Source organism: Anomalospiza imberbis, chromosome 5, assembly GCF_031753505.1.
Source record: "Anomalospiza imberbis isolate Cuckoo-Finch-1a 21T00152 chromosome 5, ASM3175350v1, whole genome shotgun sequence".
NCBI classification, from domain to species: Eukaryota; Metazoa; Chordata; class Aves; order Passeriformes; family Viduidae; genus Anomalospiza; species Anomalospiza imberbis.
In genome coordinates this window covers 3,166,306-3,178,740 of record NC_089685.1, presented here as the reverse complement: position 1 = coordinate 3,178,740, position 12,435 = coordinate 3,166,306, and the positions used below count along the sequence as shown (strand labels likewise).

Here is a 12,435-nt window from a genome sequence, read left to right as displayed (position 1 = left end):
CTTCTTGTTAGAGGAGTTAGGTCCTTCTCAAAAATCAGTATTTTCTTCAACTTGAATCTTTTGGAAGTGAAGTGAAACAGCAAAATCACACTTACAAGGAGATTCTGAAGTTTCATATCACGTAGAATTAAGTGTTGGAAGCAAACTTTCCTCTCTGATGGCCAGACCTGCTGTAGCTATAAACGAACTCTAAGTGGTTAGGTATTTTGATTAACCTCAAGGAGATTTTAACCACTTATTACTGACTAGAAAAAGAATTCTAATTTAATAGTACTGAGCCTGCTGGATGCAGGTGCTGATGTCAAGGCAGAGGATATGGGTTGGTGAGTAGCTGAACTAGATCTTAAGTTGCTGCTTGTGCATGGAGTCACTGAGACTTTGTTTATCAATTTTGGGTAGAACATGGATTAACTTGGTCTAAACTGCCTTTTAGCATGGTTTATCTTTCACTTAGAGTAGGCTGAAAGTAACTGAAAGAGAATTTAACATCTCTTCTGGCAGCCACTAACTTGTACTGGAGCTCATTTCCATCTGGCACTCGTGTTCTTAATACCTGCCACAGCTGACTGAGTAAGTGCAATGTTCCTGATGCTTTGGAAAACTCTTAAAGCTGGTATTTGAAATGGAACTGTAGGCATTGTGGAATGCAGAACTGAGAATGCAGCCCAATGCATTCTTCATATATTAAAAAAAAAAAAGAGAAATTAAAAATGGGAAATCAGTGATTCCCACTATATGCTCCATCATTTTAATCACATTAAGACTCAGACTGGAATGACTGTGGATGGGAGTACATGTGCAGAAACATAAACTAAGAGAAATTCACAGTTATAGCTGAAACCACTGTTAGGTACTTTAAAGCTTTAGGCTGCAAATGAAAACAGAAAGCTCCTTTTATTCCTGCTTTTCCCTGCAAGATGCATTTCTCATGCAGCTCTCTCTGTGGGAGGCTGGAGAGTTCTCTCTGCTTTTCTACAAGAAAGGGGAAGTATTTGAGTAGTTGCAACCCAGGTACATAGATTAAAACAAAATTATCCCCAAACAATCCCAGAAGTACACAAGAACACAGTGGTGTGTCCTGCTTGTCAGACATGAGAAGCTGTTTGTGTAGGCCCTGGGGAAATACTGGGGCAGTAACACACAGACTCATGTGCAGAACTGTGTTCCCAGGAAATTGAATCCTAATGCAGTTTTGGATGAGGGTGTCAGCATCTGGAACTGGTTCCTTATTAACTGCTCTTTGAGTCTGCCCTCCCTGGCCTCCTTATCGGTCAGATATGCCACATGTTTCAAAATTCCAGGGCTTATTCTGGAAGAGGGAATGGGTAAGTGAATTGCCAAAAGCAAGTTTTAAGGAGTAGTGTCGGTACTTAGGAACAATATGTGTGTTCTGTGTTGGAGATGTGGTTTATAATTCCATAGGCTAGGTGGAATTGATCTCCTCTGGTCTTACAGGGCAGACACAGTGAATAACAGTCCATAAAGCCATATAATTGTTTTGGTAACAATTGAAATAGGGACCATGTAAAAATCATTCTATAAAAAATAAATTTGGTGTTATATCAGGCTTTGTTAAATGTTGAAGTTTTCCCATGAGCCTGCTTTAGAAATAATAGCAAAGCAACCAGGATTATTTTTCTTCTGTCTCCATTTCTCTTCTCTTCTCTTTGGCAAGTGAAACAGTTTTTTGAGGGAAAGCATCAGTGAAATGGTCTTTATTGATGTGGTATCTCTGTTCTCTCATTGAAGTGCAACTGCTGTGTAATTTTGGTTGTACATCATTTTGCTTTTCCTTTCGTCCGAAGGAATTCTGTTTGCTTCCTTCCATTAGATAAATGAGGACAAATCTGTAGGTTGGGAACAGAGGGAGATTCAGAGCACTGGGCCCAGCGTGCCCATAGTATATGTGGGCAGCACAGCAGAAACGACAAGACTCGTTCAAAAGCAGCATAGAAAGATGAAAAAGATGAAGAGAGAGCAGCAGACATGAAGGATGCTGTTTTGCCTGAGGAAAACACTGCTATCCATAAGATATTTAAAGACAAGACTTGTGTACAGGATGAAGGGATCTCAGAAACAAAACACAGATGGCTTCTAAGCTCTGAAACACAAACAGCTGCTGAATCCTGGAGGTTACTCAACTTCATGGGGCTTTCACATTTGAGACTGTATGCCTATCCTTAAAAAAACCCCCTTGTATTCAGCCAACTTGTATCCAGCTGAACTGTGGCTCAGAAACCAACGAGTGTGATACTGCAAGAAGATTTAAGTCTGATTTTATATTTGTGCTCTTAAATGCTCCTTGCAAAGTGGGCAGCGCTTCTGGCATGTAACTAAAGGTGTGGGTGCTACTTGGGGAAGTGACATCCTTTAGTAGAAGGCTTTTGAGAGATCTTACACCTTGGCTGGTTTGTTATTTCTGAGAGGAGTCTTTCATAGTTGCAGAGACAGTGATGATCCAGTACAGCCCCAGCAAGTCTGTGCTGGCAGCTGAGGGTGGGGGCTGATGAACTGGGGAACAGGGCCATGAGTCCAGGGGACCCTGAGGGGCTGCAGGAGAGCATTGTGAGGTTCTGATCCTGCCCTTGGGATGTGACAGCTGTGCAGGAGGACAGGCTGGGGACTGACTGCATGGAAGGATTTGCAAGGCGCTGGAAGCGGAATGTGCGTCAGCAACATGTCCTTGTGGCATTGAAGGCCGGCCTCTCCTGCTGGGCTGTACCAGCACAAGCACGGCCAGCAGGGAGAGGGGAGGGTGATGTTCCTCTTCTGGGTACTCAGGGACACATCTGGAGTGCTGTGCCTGGTTTGGGCTCTCTGGGACAATAAGGATTGTGGCAAACTGAACTGACCAAGGTGGTCAGGGCTGGAGCGTGTGGTGTGTGAGGAGATGCTCAAGGAGCTAGTTTTGTTCATCTGGTAGAAACAGGGTTCATGGGAGGATCCTACAGCTGCTGGTGAGAGCATGGAGATAGCCAGGCTCATTTTGGGGGGAGCAGAGGGGTAGGATAAAGGACAGGAAGGGAAAATCCTGTTAGATGTTAGGGGGGAAAATTGTAACGAAGGTAATCAGTCATTGCAGCAGGGATCCACTCTGCAGTGTCCATCCTTGGACAAAGTATAACTGAATAATTCCCTGGGCAATGTGGTCTCTGCTAAAGTTAGCCCTCCTGTGAGGGATTTGATGGACCTTGCAGAGGTGCTGTAGATCGACAATTTTCTTGTATTTCATGGAGAGCTGTTCTAACAGAGACATGGAAATACTACTTGACCAAAGAATGCAGTTAAATATGTCACCAGGACTGGAATGTATTCACTGAGGAAGACCTCCTGTACCAAAATCCCACCAAGGATTTCACCACATGATGAAAACGGAGTTAACTGGAGTTAGAGAACTGTCCTTGAGAATGTTGTCTGAACCTGGACTGAAACCACCCCAGGAATTTTGATATTTAATGGTTTGGAGAAGGCTGCTGTGCTGCTTTTCTGAGAAATAGAAATTAAGGAGAGATTCAAAGGAAATATGTGGATTGTTGGGAATATACGTCCTCTAATTTAAAGACTTCTCTGGCACCTTTTAATCATCTAGAGAGTAAGAGAAGAAAAGAACTCAGATATTACAGAAAAATTTTTGACTGAGTAAGCAGTTTAGAAATACTCACAGAACATATTTAATTCAAAGTGTTGAATTTGTGTTCAGAAAAAAATGTAGAGGAAATAAGATGAGGATGCTGGAGGAGAATATTGACTTCCTAAACGTAACTGGTAAAAGCTTTGGGTAAATATAATTGCTTTCATGTTTTTTTCTTGTTGCCTTGCAGCTAGGTTTGAAAATTCTCCTGCTCTGCTCCTAAAGCTGAATAGAGACTTGCTTTAATAAAGCAGCATCAATTTGCTGTGTTCCATATTGCTTGGATGCAGAGGGAGGATCCTTTCCTCCTTGAGTTCCCCAGTGCTACCAGAGTTATATTGGTGTGAGACTGCTGGGCTCTCCTCGAGCTGCCCCGCTGCTGCTGCCTGGGGTTTGTGGCCTGTCCTCTTCTTTGAATATCTGTCCTGGTTGGGTCTCTGCATGCAGGATGAAACAAAACCCTCCCATAAAATCTGAATTAAGAGCTAGAATACAAGCAGTGATACTGGTTGGGAAATAGAGTGAAGCTTCACTTCAAAAGAAACTTTAAAATCCCGAAAAAACTCAAACCCAACCAAACCAAAACAATCAAACCCAACCCCAACCAAACAAGAACAATCCCCAAAACCACCAAACAACTATTTTTTTGCTTTATACCATGGGAAAACAATTACAAATTTTAGGAGAACTATAAAAAAATTATTTACTTGACATTACCAGCAACAGATGCATTTATACATTAAGAAATATTCATTTTAAAACATGGAACCTTCCTCTAAAAGATGTATATACTTCTGCAATAAGGCAAGAAACAAAACATTATTTTCATTGGGCCTAGATAGTGATGAAGCCTTTCTTTCATGTGAGCTTTACAGTTTCGCTTCATGATGAAAAATGGGTCTGGCACAGAGTTCATGTCCATTTGTGTTCAGGGTGTTGCTCTGGGGATGTTCAGCACCAGTTGGGTGCTCGTGCTCCTCTCTCAGTGCTCTGCTCACATTTAATTCTGTCAGCCCGGGTTAGGTAACTTCCAAAATCTGAGTTTTCATCAGAGTCATTCAGGTTTGCTATTAAATTTCATGTGAGCCAACAAAGCCTTTCCAGGCAGGCCTGACATTTTGGCAAGGCCCCAGTAGGATTTTTAGCTGGTGCCAAATCTTTTATTTTTCTCGGCTATCAATGAAGCTGTTGTGGTAATGTGGGTTTTGTGAGCTGTGAGAATTTATGTGCACAAAGGGACCTGCTCTTTGCAGGGAACACTGGGAGCCCTGAGTCCAGGAGGAAGGGTAATTAAAGTTAATGAACCAGGGTAACCTTTCCATGGTGATGACCACTATCCTGATGGTAGGTAAGGGTCAGGGACTAGTCCCATTTTATAATCGCGCTCTAACTCCATGCTTTAATTGGTGTTGGATTAAAAATTGGACATTACCTCCATAATAGAAGTGGTTTGTGGATTTTAAAGGAGTTTTTCAAAGCCCTGCAAGTCTTGAGGAGCTTGTTCTTCTTGGGCTTGGCTTTGTGTTCTGTCTTAATGCAGTCTGAAAATGAAGTATTTTTAGAATTTGAGACCAGATAGTGCTGTTGCTATAATGGGAGCAGTTTGGTTATCTCTCCATGGCAGAACAGAAACTCCTTTCTTAAATGCTTCCCCTTTTCAAAGGCTTCATCTGGTTTTATCAGTGAGTCTGGGAAGCCTTAGAACTTGCTGTACACAGAGCAGTTGTGGGTTTGAGGTGACAGCCCTGAAACACTGACTTAAATTTGTGACTTTTATACTCACTGGCTTTTGTGGCATCAGGTTAAGTTACTTTATGCAAAACATTTCCCTTGAAGAGGATTTTGTACTTGATTTTTCTGTCTAAGGGATGGACTAAACAGAAGAACTTTGCTGCTCCTATCTCCGAAATCTAGTTGATGTATAAATCCTGCACTAAACAGGGCACAGGCTGAGATGTCATTGATAGACTACATGCGCAGGATCCAAAATGTTAAATATTGTTCATTTGCCTGTCTGGAATTTTAATCAGAAGGCTGTGGGTTTGATTGCCTCTTATGTAAATGTGGAAATAGAAAATGACTCTGAGAATTGGCTGTCTGTCAATCCTAAAATCTTCCATTACTAAACCAAACCACATTTTTGTCTTGATGACTAGTTCCATTCAAAGAGCAGTGGTGTTTTAAGTAAAAAAAAAAAGAGTTTAAATTTATCTTCTGATAGTTTGTCTTTGTCACAGATGTTTTGTAGGCATTAGCCTGTTTAAACACATTCTCTTTTTAAAATAAAATAAACTTTTTTTTTGTGAATAGAAACTGTATATTTGTTTGGTGGCTGGGATGGAACTCAGGATCTGGCTGACTTCTGGGCATACAGTGTGAAGGAAAACCAGTGGACCTGTATATCCAGGGATACCGAGAAAGAGGTAAGTTCTGCAAACATCCATATTTTTAAAAATACATCAGTGGTTGCCCTCAAAAATGCCTCTACTAAGGTACTTGTGTTGAAGTGCAGTATAAGGGTGAGAGCCACAGAGTTCAGACCTTCAAGTTCTGAAGACTTTTGAAATGCTTACGTGGGGAAAATATGAGCTGGAGATGGCTTTGAAGTGCTAAGATTCCTGGAGGGGAAAGGTTTGTTTCTCAAAAGCAGAAATGATCGGCTAAAAAATCAGCTCAGCAAGTAGAGCACGAGTTAAATAAATTTGTGTGGCTGAACAACCAGACTTATCACAGAATGTTTTGGGTTGGAAGAGACCTTAAAGATCATCCAGTTCCAGCCCTGCTGCCATGGGCAGGGACACCTCCCACTGGAAGGTTCCAAGAACTTGCTAATGAACATTTCAGACCCGATCCTGGTGTTTGAGCTTCAGAAACCAATTGTTTATTTTTTAGCTTCTGTCAAAAATGAATAGAAATGGACAACTACCAGATGGAAATCTAGAGGACAGGGGTTACTGCCAAAGGCTACACAACCCCAAGAGCTTTCGTGGAATTCATTTGAACCATTTTCCTTGGCCTGTTTTGCTCAGTATTTGACGTGTGAAACCTGAAATGAATGTAGCTTGGGTTATAGGACCAGACAAAAAAAGTCCAATACCTTGGGTTTCTGTAATTCATTTCACTGTACACTAAGATCTTCTTATAGGACCAGACAAAAAAAGTCCAGTACCTTGGGTTTCTGTAATTCATTTCACTGTACACTAAGATCTTCTTATAGGACCAGACAAAAAAAGTCCAGTACCTTGGGTTTCTGTAATTCATTTTACTGTACAGTAAGATCTTCAAGTTTTGTGTGGTTATTGTATTTTGTGTTCATTATTTGTTTGTCAGAGGAAAATTCATGCCACCTCTTCTTGGAGGTGTGAAAAGTTTGAGATCCCACCACTTTTTGACAAATTCAGGAGTTTATTTCCTCAACTATCTGAAAACAGTAGAAAAACATCTTGTTTCTCATTTGTATTTCTCAGTTACTTGTCATGACTAATTTTGTGAGCTTCCTTACCAGATTAAATAACACTTGAATATTCTCTTTTTTTTTCATGGCAAAAGTTTTTTAGCAGTTGTGATCAAGTAGGACAAATAGCCTGAGCTGAAAAAAAAAAATAATAAAGTCTCACAGGCATTTCCTGTAGCCCTCGAATCTCTGTGTCATGTACTTACTGATTGGAACATCCTTTACAAAATGGGCAATAACAAAACTGAACATGATACTCTGATTTATCAGAGCTGTGGAGAGGTAAAATTGTTATATTTATGTACTGTTTAGTCAAAAAGGGGCTGCTGTGTTTTGTTCCTGCACAAATCAGTGTGGGTCAGTCTGGTGTTTAAGATATGTGTTTCCTTCTTGCTTGGGTCGTGCCACATCCAGTTGAGTTTTTCTTAAGCTTAGGAGGCCTGGCTGGGGTATTTTCTCTCTAGATTCCTCATACCTGACTCCAGCAGGGTAAGACTGGGATGGGAGGAAGGAGGGATGCACAAAAGGAGAGCTGTGGAGGAGACACAGTAGAAGAGTTGTGAGTTGATGTGATTAAATAATTATAAAGAGATTTTTGGAGGCAAAAATGTTAGCAGAGTGTTATGGAAATTCAGGAAATTCAGATGGAAGATGGGAAGGGTCTAGTGAGGAGAGGAAGAAAGAGGAATTTTTAAAAAGTGGAGACTTGCTTGAATGTATGAGGAATTTTAAAGAAGGGATGTACTTAATAAAGTGTGGAGAAACATGGCTTTGGAAAGGGAATTCTGGAAGAACTCTCTGTGACAAACTTGTGAGGTGGGGCCCCTGTGAGCCTTGTGGAGTTCAACAAGGCCAAGTACAAGGTCCTGCACATGGATTGGGGCAATTCCAAGAACAGATAGAGGCCAAGCAGAGAATGGATCCAAGAGCAGCCCTGAGGAGGAGGAGGAGAAGGACTTGAGGTGTTGGTGGATGATGTGGACTTTAGCATTTCTGCTCTGGAGCCAGGCTGGCAGAGCTAGGGTTGTTCACCTGGAGAAGAGAAGGCTCCAGGGAGAGCTCAAATCCCCTGCCAGTGCCTTGAAGAGTTTCAGGAGAGCTGGAGAGGGACTTAGGACAAAGGCATGGTGTACTAGGACAAGGGGGAATTGTTTTCCAGTGCCAGAGGGCAGGGTTAGATGGGATACTGGGAAGGAATCCCTGACTGGGAGGGTGGTGAGGCCCTAGCACAGGGTGCCCAGAGAAGCTGTGGCTGCCCCTGGATCCCTGGAAACGTCCAAGGCCAGGTTGGATGGGGCTTGGAGCAGCCTGGCATAGTGGAAGGTGTCCCTGCCCACAGCAGGGGGGAGCAGTGGATGGGCTTTAAAGTCCCTTCCCATCCAAAGCATTCCATGATGCTGTGATACATTCAGCAGTGTTCAGGAGGCCTCCTGAAGTGTAGTTCAGGGTTTTGGTGACTTTCTGAGGTACAGTGAGCTGGCAGCTGCTGTACATGGAAACTAGCAGTGGGTTGTGGTTTTTTTTCCAAAGAGATCTGGATGAAACCTGATTTACAAATGAAAAGGTCAATCTCAAATGTTGAGAAGTATATTCAAAAACAAAGACTCCAGATGTTTCTCTAATAGGGACATCAACTGCTCACAAACAATTTGCAAAAAGGAAATGTCTCTTGACATGGAATTTTAAAAAATATTCAGAGTAGATTCCAGTGGAGCTTAATCTTGTTTTGTTGTATTGTGCTAGTTCTGCTTCTGGCATTTTTATTCTAATTAATCAGTGGCAGTGGTTAAATTAGCCAGTCAATAATTAAACTTGGATAAGAGTGAAATATGGTGAAAGTTGCATCCTGTCCAGTGTTATTGTAGGGATAATGCAGAGTAATGCTTTTGGGATAAGGATACCAGGAGCTTCTGTTACAGTGCATTAGGAAAACGTTGTGTGACCTTTTCAGAAAATGTTTTTGCTGCTGTTTTTCAACATTTTCCACTGAGGTGTCTGTCACCTGAAGTTGCATTTGTCTTTTTTAACAATAGACCACCAAAGCTGATTTTCCATAGCTCTTTTTCATAGATCATTGAATAGTTAGGTTGGAAACGCCCTCTAAGATCAACTCCAACTGTTCTCTCAGCACTGCCAAGGCCACCACTAAACCATGTCCCCAGGTCTCACATCCACATGGCTTTTGAATTCCTCCAGGGACAGGGACTCCATCACTGCCTTGGGCAGCTGTGCCAGGGATGGAAGACCATTTCAATGAAGAAATTTTCCCAAATATCGAAGCTTGACTTCTCCTGGTGTAACTTGAGGCTGTTCCCTCTCCTCCTGTCCCTGTTCCCTGGAGCACAGCCCGAGCCCCCTGGCTGTCCCCTGCTGTCAGGGACTCGTGCAGAGCCACAAGGTCTCCCTGAGCTTCCTTTGCTCCAGGCTGAGCCCCTTCCCAGCTCCCTCAGCCTCTCCTGGGGCTCCATTCCCTTCCCAGCTCCGTTCTCTTTCCTGGATATGCTCCAGCACCTTATGTCTGTCTTGTATGTCTGGACAAAATGCTCAGGCCACTGCTGGAGTAGCTGATCACCTACAGCATGAAAACACGGTCTGGAGGACCTGCTGATGGACAAACAAACCCCACCATCGCTTCAGAGTATGGATCCAGCAGGACTCCTGCTGTGCCTGTCAAATCCTCTTCCTTAAGCCTGAATCTTTCCAGGGAGATGCTCCATGGAGCAGCTTAGGACCTCTCAGCTTAGCCACAGCTTCTCTCTGGAGTGTGTGACAGCCCTGTGAATCAGCTGTTACAAGGCACAGACAAAATGTGTTTCATTTAAGAGCCTTTAAGAGTTTCTACCCTGAATCAAGTGGAATGTTCTGACAAATGCTGTTGTCTTCAGGGTTTTTTGGGGCTGTAGATCAACGGACCTCTTCAGGATTAGGGAATAAATAGTTCTAAAAAAACAAACTTTTTAATTCCTTGGACATTTTTACTCTAGGCTAGTGTCCATTAACAGGGAAATTTCATGTGTGTGTTTTGATGTCTATTTCTAGTTTCCAAGCAGCAGCTTTCTCTTTTGAAAGATGGGTAATTTAGTTAAAACTGGTGCAGGAGAGCAATTTTAAATGTAAGAAAGACTTCGTGTGGTGTAAATTGATAGTCAGGAGATTTTGAAATAGGATCAAAATGCTGAGGGGTGTTGATGCCTCTGGAGCTCAGATAAATGAGACTAAAGCAGTGTGATAATTGGCATATTTTGTGTGTCTCTGGTATTCCTCTACCTTGTTTTAGTATTTCCTAGAGACAAGAGATGGAGGGGATCTCCCTTCAAACAGTGTCACTGCACTGATTGGTACCTTCTGTGCTGCTTCTTGGAAAATACATTGACTCATCCTCATTCTGGCTTCTTCAGAGGAAAATCCTGCTCACCAATCAGCTCTGTGAAGGACATGGAAATTGTGTAAATGGGTTAGGTTTAGGTGACACTGTGTTTCTCTCAAAAATTGTTGAAGTGTTTCCTTAGCAAAGGTAGAAGTGAAGGTCTTGTCATGGTTTAACTGCTTGAGAGGATAAATCTTTGTTCACAATGAAGGAGAGTGCAGGTCAACAAGTGCCTCCTGTTCATTAGGTTCAAAATGATGTAGAAAATGGGTATATTGCGAGGTGTCAGTTTGCTGTGAACAGAAAGTGCTTTTCTAGGATGCTGAAAGTAAAAGCTGACAAGTGTAGAAAGATCTAATGGTGAGGCCAGGGGGAATTTCAGCTGCTATTGTATTTCCAGTTAAATTTTCTCCCGTCTCTGCATGCATTTCTTTGCATTTGTTGACATGGATGAATTTACCCAAAGCTTTCAGTGTCATATTACCACAGAAGCATTTTTGGTAGGAGTTTGTGACACCTCTGACTGTTTTTTTGGGTGCAGTGCAACAGTACATGAGCATATCAATGTAAAGCTTTTACCCTGTGCTGTTTGAAGTGTAGGAACTGAACTAGTCTCAAATATTGACTTCTTCCCACAGATGGTGATACAGTTTGGAAGACACTTCAAGTGACTTGAGGGGCTTTTTGTTGCAAATATTGTGATGTTTACGGACTTGAGATCTAATACAGCAAGTCTGCCATGTCCTACTGCTGAGCAGTTCCAGTGGTACAGATGCTCAGTTGTACGAGATTCCTGGTGCTGCAAAAGCACATAGGGAGAAGGCAGCTGTCCCTGAAAGAAACTTGGATACTGCAGACGTACCTCAGAGCCAACTCCCTAAATAGTGCAAATGCCTACAAAAGTAGGGACAAAAACAGCAGATGCTGGAGTGAACCAAATGAAAAGTATCCTAGGCTGATCCTAAATATCACAGGCTAATGGTTTATTTTCCTCCCTATTTAGTAGCATAATGGTTTAAAATGTTCTAAGCCAGTATTCTTTCACCAGAACGTTTGAGTGAGACTTTCACATATGCCTAACTGACATCCCCAGTGATTTCCACTCAGGCAGCCTAAAGCAAAAAAGCCCCTGTTGAGGGAGTCGCACCTCAGCTTTTAAAAAGAATTTATTTTTAAATAAACTTTTTGGAAAAGGTTTTCAGCTTTTGAAGCTAACTTATGTGCTTATACTATCTTGTGTGCCTCAAGAGTTCTGTTCTCTTAATCCTGGTTTATTTGTCTTTTTTTAACTTTGACATTTTTTTAAGGAAAATATCATCCACATTGGAAAACAGCTTCAGGTCTTAAGCTATTCAGTTACCCCACTAGGTGCCTGTATTTCTTGCTTCCAGCATGAAAAAAAGCCCAGAAAAGCATCCAAACTTCAGTTATTCCTCACACCAGGTGTTTGAATGTGTGGAGGTCCTTTTCCTCCACACGCTGCTGTTCGAGTCAGTCTCATGGAGAAAGGAGCATTAAATAAATGCCTTGTGCCCGATGTTCTGGAGGCTGCACAACTTTGGCAGCCCTGGAGCTTGTGCATGCCAGTCTTCAGGTTATGCTGAATTTCCAAGTCATCATAAAGCTTTCAGCTGCAAAGTAAAACTACTTTTAGACCTTGAAGTGATGCATCAGGCACAGCTGATTTGTGGCGTTTATGTTCCGATAAAAATCACCACTTCAGCTAGAGCTTATGATGAGTTTGATGCTCTGATCTCTGGTCTGGAATGGAACTTTATTTTACTTACATGGCTTTATTGCATCATCCTAATGCATTTTGCAATTCCCTGTAAATGGTAGATGAGGCAGTGTAGAGTCATTCTTGGGTGGCTGTGGATGCATCCTGGGGGAAAAATGGCATTACAGGATTTTCAGGTAAAGATTTGGTGAAGAGACTGATGTTGGCACAAGGAATTCTGATTTATATCCTTTTGGCTTTTAAAG

The 12,435-nt window shown here is 42.1% G+C and overlaps 1 protein-coding gene across 5 annotated transcripts in view; it reads left to right on the top strand.

The window, feature by feature from the left end:
• Positions 1–12,435, top strand: part of MKLN1 (muskelin 1) — a 93,371-nt gene that overhangs the window by 43,564 nt on the left and 37,372 nt on the right. For all 5 annotated transcript variants that reach the window (XM_068189386.1, XM_068189384.1, XM_068189385.1 and 2 more), the window contains one exon: positions 5,942–6,054. In XM_068189386.1, coding sequence (XP_068045487.1) covers positions 5,942–6,054 — 113 coding nt within the window. The remainder of the gene's footprint in view (positions 1–5,941; positions 6,055–12,435) is intronic.